At 37.4% G+C, this 17,453-nt stretch overlaps 1 protein-coding gene across 2 annotated transcripts in view; it reads right to left on the reverse strand.

Annotated features, from left to right (window-relative positions):
• Nucleotides 1-6,543: 6,543 nt before the first annotated feature.
• Scaf11 (SR-related CTD associated factor 11) overlaps nucleotides 6,544-17,453 on the reverse strand; it is a 66,912-nt gene continuing 56,002 nt past the window's right edge. The window contains exons 7-15 of one of the 2 annotated variants that reach the window (XM_090324547.1): nucleotides 17,355-17,413; nucleotides 17,105-17,211; nucleotides 15,043-15,144; nucleotides 13,692-13,798; nucleotides 10,660-13,350; nucleotides 9,489-9,835; nucleotides 8,076-8,246; nucleotides 7,550-7,669; nucleotides 6,544-7,323 (exon numbers count right to left, since the gene is read on the reverse strand). In XM_090324547.1, coding sequence (XP_090180673.1) covers nucleotides 7,177-7,323; nucleotides 7,550-7,669; nucleotides 8,076-8,246; nucleotides 9,489-9,835; nucleotides 10,660-13,350; nucleotides 13,692-13,798; nucleotides 15,043-15,144; nucleotides 17,105-17,211; nucleotides 17,355-17,413 — 3,851 coding nt within the window. In that variant the 3' untranslated portion in view covers nucleotides 6,544-7,176. Of the gene's footprint in view, nucleotides 7,324-7,549; nucleotides 7,670-8,027; nucleotides 8,247-9,488; nucleotides 9,836-10,659; nucleotides 13,351-13,691; nucleotides 13,799-15,042; nucleotides 15,145-17,104; nucleotides 17,212-17,354; nucleotides 17,414-17,453 lie in introns of both variants that reach the window. The other variant, XM_090324538.1, reaches the window with a different exon arrangement.

Below are 17,453 nucleotides of genomic sequence, written 5' to 3' on the forward strand. Positions count from 1 at the left end.
GCCTGTTGGGATTGATTTGAATGATTCAAATCGTGAAAGACACTGGACCAGACTGACCCTTCAACCAATTCAACCTTACAAGGTGGCTGCCTAGAACCAGCGATTTTAAGTTGGAAATCTAACTTGCATCTTTAGGTAACAAATTAGTAGGATTTAAAGAAAAGCAATGGGAATAAGATACCTTGAAGCAGACAAAATTGAATACAGAACGCACATTTTTAGATATGCACAAAATGGCCATTTTCATATGGACATGGCACATCTGTTGCATACATTTACTTCTAGTTCAAATCAAAAGCACTTTTTATGCCATGCATAATTACTTGTCAGTATGGCTTTTCCATATTCATAAGTTGCTCTTCTTTTGCCTGTTGGGACAAGACTAACAAGGAAAGGGATAAAGAATGGTAGATATGAGGCCAGACATGGTTGGTCTGTTCAAGAGTTCTACAAAGCTTGTTGACAATGCGGTACCTGAAATGCTTTACATTAAATGCTCAGAGCAAGCATTTAATGTTAGCTGAAGTAAAAAACTCATTATAGAACTCTGGAAAGACAAACTAGGAAACTAGAGAAGGTGTGGCATTTGACTGGCTGGTTATAAGAGCTTCAGGTGATGAGGGAATGGAAATTTTAAAAATTCAGGTATTACACAGATGCTGGTGTAATCCTAGCTACTCAGAAGGCTGAGATCTAAGGATTGAAGTTCAAAGCCAGTCCTGACAGGAAAATCTGAGACTTTTGTCCCCAAAGTAAAAAGAAATGGCGGTGTATGTAGCTTAAGTGGTAGAGTATCCATGTTAAGTATAAAAGCTAAGTGACAGCACCCAGACTGAGTTCAAGTCCCAGTACCAGCACACACAAAGATGATTGTTTCTAGAGACGAATTAGCACAGGCTCTGGAATCAACCTCCCATCAAGTCTGGTTCTGGCACTTCAGAGTGATCCTGGGAAATATTTGCATCCTTTTTTTCCAGTTGTATAATTAATAAGTTTCCCTTCCAGGGTTAGGCAGAGGAGGGAAACAGCAAGCTGTCGGCATGGAGGCAATATTCAGCACTGTTAGCAACTGTAACTGAGACTGTATTTGCAGAAGCTGAGGACATGCAATTGGCTACTACAGGAAAGACTGGTGGATGAGACTCGGGGGAAAAATAAAAAGCAATGGCACAGTGCTAACTTCCAACACCCCAATTCCTTCGGGCAAGAAATGAATAAAAACCTGTTGAGCTGTATGGGGGGCACCTACTCTAATCCAAATACTTAAAGAGGTGGAGGGAGGAGGATCAGGCCTCTAGTCGTCCCTGTCAAAAGCTACAAAACCCTACTTACACTAAAGCAGGGGTGGGGCGTTTGGTCTAGTGGTAGAGTGCTTGCCTAGCATGCACAAAGACCCAGGTTCCATTTCTTGGTACCACATACACAGCGGGGGGAGGGGGGGGGACAGCTGGAAGTGGTGCTGTGGTTCAGATTGTACAATGCTAGCCTTGAGAAAGCCCAAGGACAGTGCTCAGGCCCTGAGTTCAAGCCCCAGGACTGCCCCCCCCCCCAAATATACCTAAAGCAAACAGGGCTGGAAGTGTAACTTGCCTTGCAAGCTAGGCTAAGAGTCCACCTATCTGCTCACTAACCCCCCACACAGCCCTGAAAGACACAAGACAAATTCAATTAAGCACACATATTCCAGTAGCTGGGTTCCTACAGAGTTAGTGGGCCAGTGGCTCATGCATATAATCCTAACTACTCAGAAGGCTGAGATCCAGAGGATCAAGTTTTGAAACCAGACCAAGAAGCAAAATTCATAAGACTCCACCTCCAATTAACAAGCAAAAAGTTAGGCTGGAGTCTTGGTTCAAGTGGTAGGGCACCAGCTGAGCAAGAAAGCCAAGCATAAACTCAAGGCTAGGCGTTCAAGCTGTGATACTGGCACCCTGATAGGACAAGAAAAAAAAAAAAAAAAAGCTTGTGCCAAACACTGGTGGCACACACCTCTAATCCTAGCTACTCGAAAGACCAAGATATGAGGATCGTAGTTCAAAACTAGTCCCTGGGCATAAAAGTCCATGAGACTCTTATCTCCAATTAACCACCAGAAAATCAGAAGTGGCACTGTGGCTCAAGTGGAAGAGCTGAAGAGCTCAGTGACAGCGCCTAGACTCAGAGTTCAAGTCCCATGACCAGAAAAAAAAAAAGACATGCATGTGTGCATATGTGTTTCAGGTGCTGTTGTTGCTTCTGCAAGCAGAGAATTCAAATGATTTTAATACAAACGATGAGCTCATTATGTTCCTCTAACCACACAGTGGTGACCTACAGGGATCTAAAGCAGTTACGAAGTGATTTGACGCTTGGCTATGATCTGAATACCCCATCATGGAGATGGACCAGCAGTGGCTCTGCACATAGCCTCATGTGAAGTCCTCTAAATCATCCTGAATATGCAGCTGGAAGGCAAGCCACTGAATCTATTTCATTTCCTCTTTGTCCAAGTTAACTAAGAAAAGGAGTCCTGAACCTGGGGATATTCCATCTACACTTCACTTAGCCACTGCAGCAGCTCTGCAGGGGAGGGCTAGTCCACTCCACAGGTAAGGACTGGAGCTCAGGTTCCCCAAGAGCCTTAAAGCATTAACCAACCCACTAAGGCTAGACACCCACCCTCTCTACTGCTCAGCATGGGCAAGCTGGTGATTGGGGAAAGTGTCAGGGTTTTCAGGGCATAAAACTAGTTGGTGCCCATCCAGAACACATGCATGAGGCCACACGACACTCCCCCACCCCACCTCCAGACACAGCCCAGCACAGCTCAGCCTGGGAAGCTAGAGGGGGATCCAGCTCTCCAGCTCTCCTTTTCTCACTTCACACTCCCTATCTTGATCAATTTTCCTTCACTGTTAAGACATCTGGAAGCTAAAGCACTGCAGGGTATAGAAGAATCCATAATTACACTGAAACTCGTAGTGCTCAAGAGCCGACTTCACTGCATGGGAAGCCTGGAAAGAAAGGAAACCAGGTGAGAAGAGGAAACAAGTCCATTAAAGATGGTTTCAAGACTAGAGATTTCATGTTTCCAGGTAATCCTTAATGCATCTCTATTTTCCTACAGTAATTACTGTAATTTGGGTTTATATATTGAGGTACTACATAATACATGCTTCAGACTAACTGTAATAGGCTACTACTGTACTATTCTTTAGAACACAATCCTAACAATGCTCATGAGGAATACAAAAGATTCCAAAACATTAACAAAGATCGTATGATCAAAGCTAATCTTCCTGAGTTTTTTTGCTCAAGGAAAGTACTCTACCACTTGAGCCACAGGTCCACTTCTGGCTTTTTTTTTGGTTAGCTGGAGAAAAGTCTCTCATGGACTTCTTGGTTTTTGTTTTTTGTTTTTGTTTTTTTTTTTTGCCAATCTTGGGGCTTGAACTCAGGGCCTAGGCACTGTCCTTGGGCTTTCTCAAGACTAAAGCTCTACCATTTGAGCCACAGCACCAATTCTGGCCTTTTCTATATACGTAGTACCAAAGAATCAAACCCAGGTATTCACACATGCTAGGCAAACACTCTACCACTAGGCCAAACTCCTGACTCCTCTCATGTTCTTACCTGGACTGTCTTTGAATCTGTCCTCAGATCTCAGCTTTTTAGTAAGTAGGTAGGATTACAGGCATGAACTGCCCAAGGACAACTAACTCAGCATCAATTTTTAAGGCAGACTAAAGACAGACTACAAGCAAAGGAACAAATAAATTAATAGTCTTTTCAAATTGGCAGCATTTACCCAAGCTATCATGTGTGTATATTAAAATTCAAGGTGATCTAGTACACCAAAATTGAAGGTATAGTTCTCTGCACCAGTTTCTAGGAACTAAAACCTACACCTCACTTAAATGACATCATAAAAGGAGCAGAATCTAGCCACTGTGTGTGAATACTGATACTACGTATCTTTAACTTTTCCAAGGCTTAAACATACAGAACAATTTACAGAGTTTAATTACATGCTGGGACAAAGATCTATGAATTCTATCTTCCCACAACTTAAAAAAAAAGAATTGTAGCCAGATTGTTAGTGGCTCATGCCCATTATCCTAGTTACTCAGGAGGCTGAGATCTGAGGACCACAATTCCAAGCCAGCCTGGGCACAAAAGTCCATGAGACTCTCATCTTCAATTAACCTCCAGAAAACCAGACACAGTGGCTCAAGTGGTAGAGCTCTAGCTTTGGACTGAAGAGCTCAGAGACACTGCCTAGGCCGAGTTCAAGCCCTACAACTGACCAAAAAGAGAAAAAAAAAGTCTTGCTGTATCTTTTGTGAACATACGATATTTTTAGTCCAGTATTAAGTAACTAGAAAGTTAAGGACAAGGCCAATGGCCAGTATTAAAGGTTGTCACTTCTAGTATGACCACAAATGATTCTGCTTGTTTTCAACTCCTCTTCTGATAGCCTTTTCTAACTTCCTACAATGATCAGGTGCTTGGGGAAAATGTTCATAACCATCTTTAGGGAGTGGTAACATGACCTGATGGCTAGGCTTGTGGTATGGGATCAAGAAAAACATCACCATGTCTGTCAAGTGTTATAATGATGCAAAAGTCATCATTTCCCAGGAAACTTAATAAAATATTAAAGACATTACTTTGTTTAATAAAGAAATTTATTAGAAAATATTACACACTACATATGCTTCAGAGTATTATTTCAGTAGCCAGCACTCCATCCAACCTCAGACTACAATGTCTCAGACCCTGGGGAAAGGGCTGTGCTTCTGAAGCTGCGTTCTTGGATGGAACATTCAAGCAGTACACATGGGGGCATTTAAGGAAAATGTAGTGGAGAAAATGTGGTAATGACCAGCATGGCAACCATCATAGGAGTCTTGGAACACTGACGTAATGGGTACCTGCTGTTGTCTCAAAACACTAGGCATTTCTAAAGCCTGAACATCAGCCAATGTGGCTACTGGGCTCAAGGTTCCAGAGATCAAATCAATACTGAACTTTGAAGAAAATGAGCACAGGGTTTATAGCCTTTTCTAAACTGCTTTTAAGTTTGGATACATGCAAAAATCAATGCAAATTTCTGTAAAATAAACAAGAATGAGGAATGTAAATCAATGGATTAAAAAAAAACAAAGCATGAACTTATTCTTCAAAAAAAGGTCGTTTTATAATCAAATTAATATTTTTCATGAGCTAAATGCAGCCCAGATATAGAATACAATAAACTTGCCATTTTTAAGACTGGTGGAAATTCTAGAGAGCCAAAGATATGAGCCTTCAACTCCTCAAAATGCCACCTACTATTTTTTCAAAACTCCAAAGTTTATTTGCAAAAGCTAACTAATATAGACAATTTTCAAATGTTACCCCATACTCAAATGTCTCTGAAGAAAAATGAAGGAAAAACACACACTGGTCAGCCTAGAAATAGCAATTTGCCATCAAATTTTCAAGCATTTAATAAACTACCTACCCCTAACTCAAAGGCTGCCAGTTCACACCACTGTTTTTTCTGAAGTTCTGATGTGAAACAACCTGAAAGGCAATCTTAATGTCTTAGAAGAAACAAACTTCCAAACCAATAAACAGAATTCTAACCTTCACTCCCCATAATAATCTAAACATACTTTAAACTTTAAGTAAAATACCATATACAAATGCCCAGAAGTATAGAATGAAGATCAAAAATGATTTGAAAATAATTGTTAGGATTATAGTCATTACCTAATATAGCTTATTAACCAACTAGCCCAATCACCACAGATGGATGCAACATTTCAAAATATTTTGCCTATCAGAGCTAGCACCAGGAAAATATACGCAAAAACTACTCATCTTTACTTCAGACAAGCATACTGCTCTTTCAAAAAACAGTTTAGCTAGCAGAAGGGTCTGTCTCACTGAGGCATGTATTTACCTGGGATCAAATAATATAGCCACCTTAATGTCTTTCCAATTACTATTGAAAACTATTATTGAAATGAAGGATAGTTATCGTGAAAGAATTCATTTTTCTTTCCAGAAACATCAATTAAAATAATGGTCCTAAACTTAACCTTTCATAAAGATTAACATATTTTTCAAAAATCCTAGTCTTTGAAAGCCTAAAAGAAACTCCATTAATTTTCCTCTCCTTTTACCAAGTGTAAATTTTAATATCTATAATTCTGTGACATGCTTGATAACCACTAATTCTGTTCATTATAAAGGATCTGAAGACATCTCAAATGTGTATAAAATTCCATCAGTGATTAGACAGATGAACAATAACTTGAAGCCAGTGAAATGAGTCTTGAAATTCTACCTTGGTTCCAATGAAGGGTAAGTAAGGGTCCTCACTACTAGCAGTTACCTAACAGGTACACAAATAACTTATCATCTCTGATGGGTACAAAATATTTTGAAAGAACTTAATTATGAACAAAAATTTTCAAAGTGAGTCTTCTATAAATGCAACAAATTTTGAACTGCCAAAATTATAATCTAGCAAATCAAACTGCTTCATCTCAATTGGAGAAGAAAAGGCACGGAGAAAACCAAGCAGCAGAAGTTTTATTTGGTAATACAACAGGAAGAGGGGCTCAAAGATGTGAACACTAAACTTTAGTATTGTGATCTGTTTTCTAAGTTATTTATTTCAGATATGTACTTTAAAAATACACACTAGGAACCCTGAAATTGGTACTGTCTATTAATATTAGAAATATTTTAATGGTAATACATTATTTAACTTTCTATAATTAAAGGAAGAAATTCATAGATTACACTTGACAGAATAAATGTAAATATATATACATATATATGTGTATATATATGTATGTCTTCCAAAACCAGTACTCTTAGAAGTTTCTAATTTATGCACTCCATGATTTCAATAAAAAAGCTGTACATCTTCCAGTATCCACACTATAACACAATCCTAGTAAAAATGCACATTCCATTAAACCCTTTATTTTCCCTTGAATTTAATTTATTTGAGGGGAGAGGTTAAAGAAATTGCAGTGCAGAACTATATTTATTTAGAACAAAACAGTATATCCTACATTAAAAAAAATATGTTTATCAAAACCAGATTTCAGTCACAGTTATGATTCTCAGGTAAGGGTATACGTCGAATTGCACTTGGCAGGTATCTTGAAAATGTCCTTTACAGCTCTCCCCATTTCATCCTATGTTTTTTTCAGTAGACATGGACTCGTCCAGAGTTTTCTTTTGGCTCCCCTTCCGTGAATATTTGTATTTGTCTACATAGGCTTTAACCAGATTTGCCACTTTAGCAGAATTTACTTCTCCACTCTTACTATGACAAACCTAAAGAAAAAGGGGGAAAACTTTTTTTTCATGCTTACAGGATTATGCAAACCAGACAACAGACTTATTTTCATTTTGCAGATTTCACATGAAATTAATTAAAAGGTAAAAAGGAGACAAGAATTAGTAAGAGATAGCTTTTATTAAGTAAACTCAAGCATTCTTTTACGAGAATAGAAATAGGTTAAAATAACATGCACATAACTCCACTAAAGTTGTAACTTACTTTATCTACTGCTTTCCGTACAATTTCTTTATATTCTTCCTTGGTGATATCTTTGTTTTGGTAAAAAGGCTTAATAGCTAATTTTACCTCCTGGGCAGCTTTTTCTTGGATTTGCAATTTCTGGTAAAAAGAAAACATGTAATTATTATGTGCCAACCACATAGTTTCAAGAAATATCTTTTAATAATACAAAACTGAAAAACTACAGACTTCCATTATTACATGGAACTCTCCACAAAGACAAACACAATTATTTACTAACACATATATTGAACATTTTTAAAAAATTAATTATATAATCTTACTAGCAGTTCACCAAGTATTAAAAAAATCTAGATAGAACCTTTCAAATAATATTGGATTTTAAGACTCAAAATGCATTCCCTACACCACTCATACAATAAAATGCAGACTTTTGTTTTCATCTTTATCACATACAGAATTATCACATACAGGTTGCTCTCAACCTTGAACTTGCCTTGTCTGTCTTCGAGCTATCTGCGCTGGCTTCCACTGTTACACTTACTTTGCTTTCTGCCAATTTTACAGCAGCATTAGAGGCTTTGCTGTGACTTGATGACGGAGTATTACCAGAACTTGGTCCCTGAACTGTTTCCATACTTCCTGGGGCTGCTGTCGGAGCAGACAAGACTGGTGTACTCATGTTATTACTTACATGAGAACCACTAGGAATACCCTGTTTTAAAGAGTTATCATCAGTTAATGAATTACTTGTGCATATTGTAAGTCTTAATCATATATTATGCATTATATTAGGAGAAATACAATTCAACCTTAGTTCTTAAAAGAAATGCCTAATTCAAGTACATAAAAGATTTTATTTTTTAATTAACATATTTGTATTAAAAAAAGTCAAAGATCAAGGTGACTTTTTTGCAAAAAAAAAAAAAAGTCAGAACAGAACCTCCTGAGTAGCTAGGATTGCAGACATATGCCAGATCCATGAAGACTCAAATTATTATCCATGCATTGCACTGTTCTCATATCTGAACAGTATTCAAAGAATGGAATCTTTCCTAGGAAGCTCTTTAAGAGTATTAACATTGTCTTCATTTTAAATATTGGAGCAAATGAAGACAGGCCATCAAGTGCTGACAAGGAAGCTGACAAGACAGCAGAAGCACAGGAGCCCACATTCCACACTATCATTCCCCTATGGCTCCAATGGTCTTATTGTCAGGATCCTAGTTTCTGAAAGGCAGGCACAAAACAATAAGCAACACCACTGCCTATTATACTAACTTTCTGTCTCACAGAGGCATTTCTTTTTAGCACAAAAATTCATGAAAATCGGCCGGGAGTTTGGCCTAGTGGTAGAGTGCTTGCCTAGCATTCACGAAGACCTGGGTTCAATTCCTCGGTACCACATATATAGGAAAAAGGCCGGAAGTGGTGCTGAGGCTCAAGTGGTAGAGCTCTAGCCTTGAAAAAGTCCAAGGACAGTGCTCAGGCCCTGAGCTCAAGCCCAGGACTGGCAAAAAAAAAAAAATCCTGAAAAATCAACACAATATTGGATAATAAACATTTATCTCTAGCATTTATCTAAACAGGACAATATAAAACTTTTATCATAGTAATGAATAATTAATTCCCACTATCTTGTCACAAAGGTTAAAATAATAATAATAATAAGGAAGGTGGATTTAAGAGTACTTCATTTATTTCTAGTTTTACTCATAATTTAGTATGAAGGGCAGAAAAAAAAAAGAATACAACTGATTGGATCTAACAACCTTGCGTTATTTGGGAGTCAGAAATGGAGGCCAAAACAAGTATAATAAACTGGATCAGGAGGAATTTATGGTAAATATAATCAACAGCTATTTCTGAATGAAAAAAAGCATTTTTAGAACATCTGTCCCTAACAGCTTAAGTGTTTATAACAACTGTGATTAAACTTGAATTACTAAAAACATACCTGTGATTGGTTTCCATCTGGATGTGAAGCAATGTAGCTGACTTGTTGGGAAGGGGGTGGGGGTGGGGGAGGCGGGGGTGGTCCCTGAGTTACACTGGTAGGAGCAGCCATCTGCATAAGAGGCATTCCTGTGTGGAGATGCAAGGGTAGCTGAGGATGCATGTTGAATGGACTACGCTGGATGTTCATCAAAGGAGCATGAACACCCATTGGATATGGAAAGATATTCATTGGCTGGTGTTGTGCATTCATTTGTTGTGGAATTATGTTCATTTGTGGTGGCATCATATTTATAGGCAGCTGAGAACTGTCAACTTGTTGATTTGTTTGGTCTTTTATGTTAGAATCTATCGAAAGAAAAAAAAAATCACATTATAAATCTCTAACAGAAAGCAAGCTACCACCAATAGTTGTAGTGAAATACCAACAAACCCAGTACACCAAACCTCCATTTTGTTTAAGTCTTCTCATTTCTATAAAATGTACAATAATTTTCTAACCATAAGAAAACATTCAGAATTATTTTAAATAAACTCACACTATAACATATATCATTAGCAAAGAACCAGTTTAAGAAACTACTAGTTTGAAAAAGATTTCACACGGGGCCAGGAGTTTGGCCTAGTGGTAGAGTGCTTGCCTATTACTCATGAAGACTCAGGTTCAATTCCTTGGTACCACATACATAGAAAAACTAGAAGTGGTGCTATGTCTCAAGTGGTAGAGCTCTAGCCTTGAAAAAGCCCAAGGACAGTGCTCAGGCCCTGAGTTCAAGCCAGGACTGGGGGGGAAAAAATTTCACAAAATTTAACTGATTAATAAATAACAAGGCCAATCTTCAATAGCCTGTCCCCTGTCCTCATGGAATGTTTTTAATAAGAAAAACCAAGGAAAGATAATTATCAGTGACTGATTGTATGAGAAAATCACCAGTAAAATACAAATATTTATCTGAAATAAATGAAATAAAAGTTAAATCCCACTGATAAACATTCCAAATTCTTTTGTACCAAATAGCACATGTGTATGCATAGATGTATTTGTGTAGAGTGACTTTGTAAATGGAAGGTCCAGTTTCACATTAAAAAATTTCAAATAAGGATCTCAATAAGGTATTAATTTATAATCCCTCTTGAAGTAAAACAGTGTTAGTAAATAGAGCATACATTACCCTGTTCAGTTGCTTCTTCTTCCTGTCTCATCCATCCAGACTGTGAACCTGAGGAACTCCTCCCTCGCCGTGAGTAATAGTTTTGTACATCCATGGGCAAATTCTTTCTCACAGCCCAACTAGATGCAGATGTCCATCCTGATCTATCTGCTGGTGTGTCAAAGGAGGACTCTTGCTCATTTTTCCTCTTGTAGGGTTGCTGTTCCATATACTTGAAAGAATCATTCCCTGAACTATTTGAATTACCTGAGAGCGGTTTTCGGTTCTGCCATCTGTTTTCATTCTGATCTGTATAGGCAAAACTACCTCTGTACATGCCTCTACCTCGGTTGCCTCTACCACGATTAGATACCCAACTTGAACCAAAGTTTTTATTCCAAGAATTCCCTGAATTTTCATTTCTGTTTTCTTCCCAGTGGGAATCTTGTACCTTTTCTGGGTTTCTGGTCCTTGGATCAGGCCCAGAATTTATTTTTTCTGTTACCCAACTGGGACAATCATTTCTACATTTGTCAGCAGAATTTGCATCATCAGTGTCTAGACTGACATCATTCTTTTCTTTTCTTGTACTTTCACTCTGTTTCTCCATGTCATTCTTTCTGTACCATTCACTTCCTCGTGGGCACCTCCAACCATCATTTGTCCATCTTTCCTTCCACCGAGGTGAGTAATTGTCTCTTTCATTTCTGCTAAATGAACTTTTACTTTTTGGTCTCGATCTCGTTGGCGATCTAGAACGAGATCTGGACCTAGACCATCTCCTGGTTCTCCTTTCTCGATCTCGATCTCTCCTCTGTCCATCTCTATCACTTTCTCTTTCTCTGCTCCGGGACCTAGACTTCTCTTTGGAGGAATCTTTCATTCTTGACTGAGATCTCTGGTTCTCTCTAGAAGTATCTCTTCTTGGGGATGGTGATTCAGATCTTTTACTTTCCCTAGTACTATCTCTTTTTGGAGATCTTGACTGAGTACGCCTTTTTTCTCTTGCCATGTCTTTTTTTGGAGACTGAGAACGAGATTTTCTCCGACCCCTAGCAGATTCTTTCTTAGGAGATGGTGATTCAGACTTCTTGCTTTCTTTTTCAGTTTCTCTCTTAGGAGATGGAGACTGAGATCTCTTCTTTTCTTGGGTAGCGTCTTTGTTGGGAGACCAAGTAGTAGATGGAGAATGAAATCTAGACTTTCGGGTACGAGGTTTTTTGGCTTTATCTGTGGGCTCTACTGGGCTTTCAGATGGCTGAGATATTGTTTCAACCTTTATTTTTGTAGGATCAGAATCTGATGCCTTATTAGTTTCAGAACTGTGTGTCATAGAATCTTCACTCAATTGTTTAGAATCAGTATTTACAGATGATTCAATTTCAGATTCATTTTGGTCACTGCAAAATGAATCACACTCCATAGGTATCATTTCATTATTGTCCTCACTGAAATGCATCTCTGCCTGCTCAATGGGTCCCTGAAGCAACTCTACAGATTTAGGATGCTCAACTGGAGAGTCAGTCTTGTCTTTTAAAGATTTGTCCAATTGGGAATCATGTCTACTTTCAGAGCCTTGGCTACTACTTATGTTTTCATTTTCTGAAGTATTGCAGATGGCAGTTATTTCTGAATTTTCAGTTTCAACATTCCCAAGTAACTGAATATCTGAGCTTTCAATAGATTTTTTATCCACTGAATGTGTAATTTCACTCTCCGAAGAGTCTAACTTTGGGCTCTCTACAATCTCTTCTGCTTTCACTGCAGAAACCTTAGGATCAAGAATTTCTACTGTGATATTATCCACTGGTTTTTCTTCACTGATCACTGGCTCTGCACTGTCAGGAATTCCATCTGGGGGACTAGATACAGTTTGATATACTTCAGTTTCAGATCCTGAACATGGAGGCAAATCATCTGGAGGATCATCTGCACATGTAACTGCCTTCACCTCTGATTCTGGAGATCCAGAAACCTGGTCATGATTTTCTAATGCATCACTTTGTTTTTCAAAAGTATCTTGAGAAATCTCATTTTCTAAACCTAAAACTTTAGCCTCTATACCTGTATTCTCAACTTTTTCAATTCCCCCCTCCTCTCTGACACGCACAGGCGTATCTTGATTACAGGATTCTGAATCTGGAGATTCTAATTTTTTCTCTGAATCATGATTCTCAGCATGGTCCTCATTTTGTCCTATTTGTTCACTGCAACTTTTCAAACAATCAGACAACTGGGTTTCTACATCTGTTTGCAAGGAACAAACATTACTACTTTCTACACCTGATTGTTGCTCTTTCTCTAATACAGGTGGTGTGTCAGATTCCGTTATTTCTTCCTCTACTGAATCACTAGAAGATGTTTTTTCAGAGGAAGGAACAGACCTCCGAAGTTTCTTTCTCAATAAAGGTGGTTTTCTTCCTCTCCTAACGGACTTGCGTTTTGGAGCCTGTCTTTTTTGCTTTTCTGACTCAACTGGAGAGGAAACACTTTCTGAAGGAATATCTGGAGCATCCCATCCAGAATTACTTGACACTGGGGATTTCTGAGACTCACTGACAGTTTCAGCTCTTGTGTTACGTGTAGATCTTCTTGTAGGAGTTGTGGTTGTAGGTTTTCGTCTGGATCCTCTAGTGTTTGATGATCCAGATGTTTGCTTTTTTTCATCTCCTTCTTGGGTATGTGCTAATGTATAACCTTTGCAAGAAGTACCTGACAATGTTGGGACAAACATCAAGTTTTTGGTAAGTTTCATTATCGTTCAGTTTAGTATAACAAGTGTAATGCAGCGAAACAAAAAACAAAATACTGTGAGAGTCAAGCTACAAGTAAATAACTACTATCAACAGTATGAAGGGTATTCAGTATAGAATTCAGTATATGACTATTAATAGTATTGTATATGTATATACTAGTTGTAATAATTTATGTCACTGTCTAATTATTTTTTAAAAAGTTACAATAACTTATTTCACAGTTCTTCTAGATCAATACTTCACAACTAAAAGTTACATTTCACTTTTAAAATAGAAAAGTATTGTTACAAACTTTACCGAAATTTTCTAATGATGTAGCATTTGTTGGAAAAATACTTCTTGGCAACATAGAAGAGATGAGAGGAAGGACTTCTGTTTCCACATTCCAAGGTACAAAATCAACTCTGAAAATAAAGATAAATTGCAGAATACTTGAAGGTGTGTACTAACTGACTACAAAGGGGGGAAAAAATCCTTTAAAAAGCATGCATTCCTGGTAAACTGAAGAAAAAAAAAGAAATAAAGAAAATTATAGATGTTTTCCCATTTCAAATAATTTATTATTCTGTCAAGATTTTATTTTAGCTTTCCTTGCTACTCTAAAAAAATCAATTTCAATGTATAACCCAACATAAAAACACAGATTTTTAAGTGCAGAGTTGTGTGGTGTTTATGTAACCTACACACCGTTAAGAAACAGAACAGAAAGCTTTCTCATATTCCTTTATATTATCTTTCTCCCTCCCACATTCCAAGACAAGCAGTGAACTTTTTCCCCCCTCTCTCCATTATGTGGGGTCTAAACTCAGGGCTGACTTAAGCAGCTTCCTTGGTTATGGCTGGCGATCTATCAAACACAATCTCCAAAAATTTTCTGGATAGGATGGTCTTAAAATGTGATCTGTAGGTCTCAACCTCTTGAGTAGCTAGGATTATAGACATGAGCCACCAGCACATGGCTAAGTATCAAACTAATTTTTTATTGCTATATTATATTTTATTGCTATATTACATTATATTCTTAGATCTGAGGATGGCTCTTCAAAGTTCTAAGGGTCTCCATGGACAAGAACTCCCAAATTTCCTATATTCAAACCCAATCCATTTCTCAAGCTCTCTTTTATATGATCAATTTAGATCTCCCAATAAAACACTATTTCATTAAATATCAGGTGAGATTCTTAAGTAGGAGAAAAATGGAAAAACAATGTGTAAATGTACCTGAAACTGTGCTAGTGGCTTCAGCACTTAACTAAGAAGGGAAGGACTGTATTGCAGAAAGTTGTGAATGCCAAAGCAGAGCAGGCACTTGATTAAAGAGCTACTTTGTAGAGTATGTTTCAGAATGGAAATAGAGACAATGCTTCAGCAGACAGCATATAGGTAAAACTGCAATGGGGAAAAGTGAAAAGATGACAGACAAGTCTGAATGCTGTTACTAACAGTGAATCTATAATGTAAACAATATGCTTATTAAATAATTTTTTACTTGCCAAATGATCCTACAAAATTATAATCTTCATTAGGCATTTGAACATTGAAGGTTCATTTACAGAAAAATTCCTTGGGATGATATCAAATAAAGTACCATTTTACTTAAGTACAATGATATCCTGCTTTTATCCTAACATGCAAACACTTCGTTTACCTTCCAATTCCAGGTAATGTATCAGGAAACCACGACAGTTCTAGTTCTTGTCTCTTCTGTGTAATCAATGCACTGATTTCACTGACTTCTATAAATTCTGTACTAAAAGATAAATTTATAATTTCATCAGAATTTCAATAATTGACATTTACCATAACAAGGATATATCAAGAAATGCAGCTATTTTCATACCTAGCACTATGGATTACATTTATAATTTTTTTTCCTATTTAAATTTAACATAATCCCATCTTTAAAATAAAAGAATTTTCACAACAGAAATCAAAATTGTTTAATTGAATCCCGAAAATAATAGTTGAGTTTCTATCCTTTGTTTTTTTCTTATGTATATACTGTGACTTAAACTCAGTACCTTACTGAGTTTGCTTGCTTCCTATCACTTGACATGTCTCTCCAGCTCCAACTGTTTTTCTAAGAAATGGCATCACTGTGTACACAGCTCAGGCTGGCCTAGAGCTTGCTATCTTTCTGCCTCAGTCTCTGAAATGCTAAAAACTAGATGTACTTTACTATATCTGGTTTAAGACATAATTTTTTTGTTGCTTTGTTCTTGGTCAGTCATGGGGCTTGAACTCTGGACCTGGGCATTGTCCCTGAGCTCTTCAGCTCAAGGCTAGTGCTTTACCACTTGAGCTACTTCCGGTTGTCTATAGATGAACTGGAGATAAAGAGTGTCATGGACTTTTGTGCCTGGGCTGGCTTTAAACCAGGATCCTCAGATCTCAGCCTCCTGAGTAGCTAGAATTACAGGTGTGAGCCACCGGTATCCAACTTTAACTGATATAATTTTTAATACTCAATTATGACTAGGAACTGTGCTACTAAAAGAAATCTACATAGTTTCCCGTTTTAAACTAGGTATAAGGTAACAAAAAAATATAAGGTGGGTATGCATTACTAAAACCAAAAATGTCAGTATTTCAGCTTCTCAAAAAGCGAGTTTGGTCTAGTGGTACAGAGTTTGCCTGGCATGCATGAAGACAGGTTCAATTCCTTGGTACCATGTACACAGAAAAGGCTGGAAGTGGTACTTTGGCTCAAGTGGTAGAGCTCTGGCCTTGAGAAAGTCCAAGGACAGTGTTCATGCCCTGAGTTCAAGCCCCCAGGAATGGTTTTAAAAAAAGCAAATGATATAACTGTTTCTTAGGTACTATGCCAAACTAAAACTAAATCATACAAATTATACAATCTATTCTATCTTCATTGGTTCAACTATGTGATTTTTAAGATCTTTAATCTTCAAATTCAACACAAATATGTCTATCCTTCATATTCATGCAAAAGTCACTAAAGATTGAAATAGGGTGCTTAAATTCGCAAATTTGCTCCCCAAAGGATCATACTTTATTAAGCACAAGCCACATCATTTAATAACTAGCTTACTTACATGATGATGTAAATTTAAACTTTTATGCTCATCACTTGAGCTATACTACCTGTACTTTTTATTTTCATTATTTTTTAGACAGTCATCTCCTTTTAGCCAGGGTCAGCCAGGATTATGATCTGCCTATTTATACTTCCTTCAAAGTCTCTATTTTCCCAATTTATACTTTTGTTTTTCTTTTTGTGGGTCATGAGGCTTGAACTCTGCCTAGGTGCTAACCCTTAGCTCTTCAGCTCAAGGCTACTGCCCTACCCATGAGCCAAGCCCCACTTCCTATTTTTTAGAGGTTAATTGGAGATAAGTGTCTTGTGCCCTGGCTGGCTTTGAACATTGATCCTCAGATCTCAGCCTCCTGAGTAGCTGCCAGGATTACAGGAGTGAACCACCATGCCAGCTCCGCTTTCTGACAAGCTAAACTTGTAATTGAGCTACCAAACCTGCCCTGAACAACTTTTAATAATAAAACAAAGCCCATTAGTACAGGTAAGTACTGAATAATGGAGACACATAACAGGCCTTTTCAGTGAGAGAACTAGTCTGTTTTCCAAGTTTCCATAATTTTTACTGAAACCATATTATAAATTTCTACAAAAAGTAAATTATGATTAAAACATCAAATATACGCAGCATAAATGAAAAGTAGAAAGTACTAACCAGTAAGCTCTACACGTAAAAGAATCTCCAGTGTGACTATTGGAAGATAACATATCTGAGAAAACATTCCTGAAGCAATGACTTGTACACTGATTTGATCTTCGAGGCTAGAAATATAAAAAGCAGTTTGTGAAACAGAAAATAAACATACTTCCTTAATAGGTATCTAATAGTTACAAAATATACTTTTATAAATCTGAAGCAATAACCACAGTATTCTTATCTAAGAAAAAAAATACTTTCAACAAACCTTATCTATCTTTATTGTTGCATTTTTCTGTCCTCCTGTTTTGCTGTCTGAAGATTTTCCTGTATAAAATTAAAAAAAAGATTTGCTTACTCTGTCTTA

This window comes from Megascapheus bottae, chromosome 2, assembly GCF_031878675.1.
Source record: "Megascapheus bottae isolate mThoBot1 chromosome 2, mThoBot2.hap1, whole genome shotgun sequence".
NCBI lineage: Eukaryota > Metazoa > Chordata > Mammalia > Rodentia > Geomyidae > Megascapheus > Megascapheus bottae.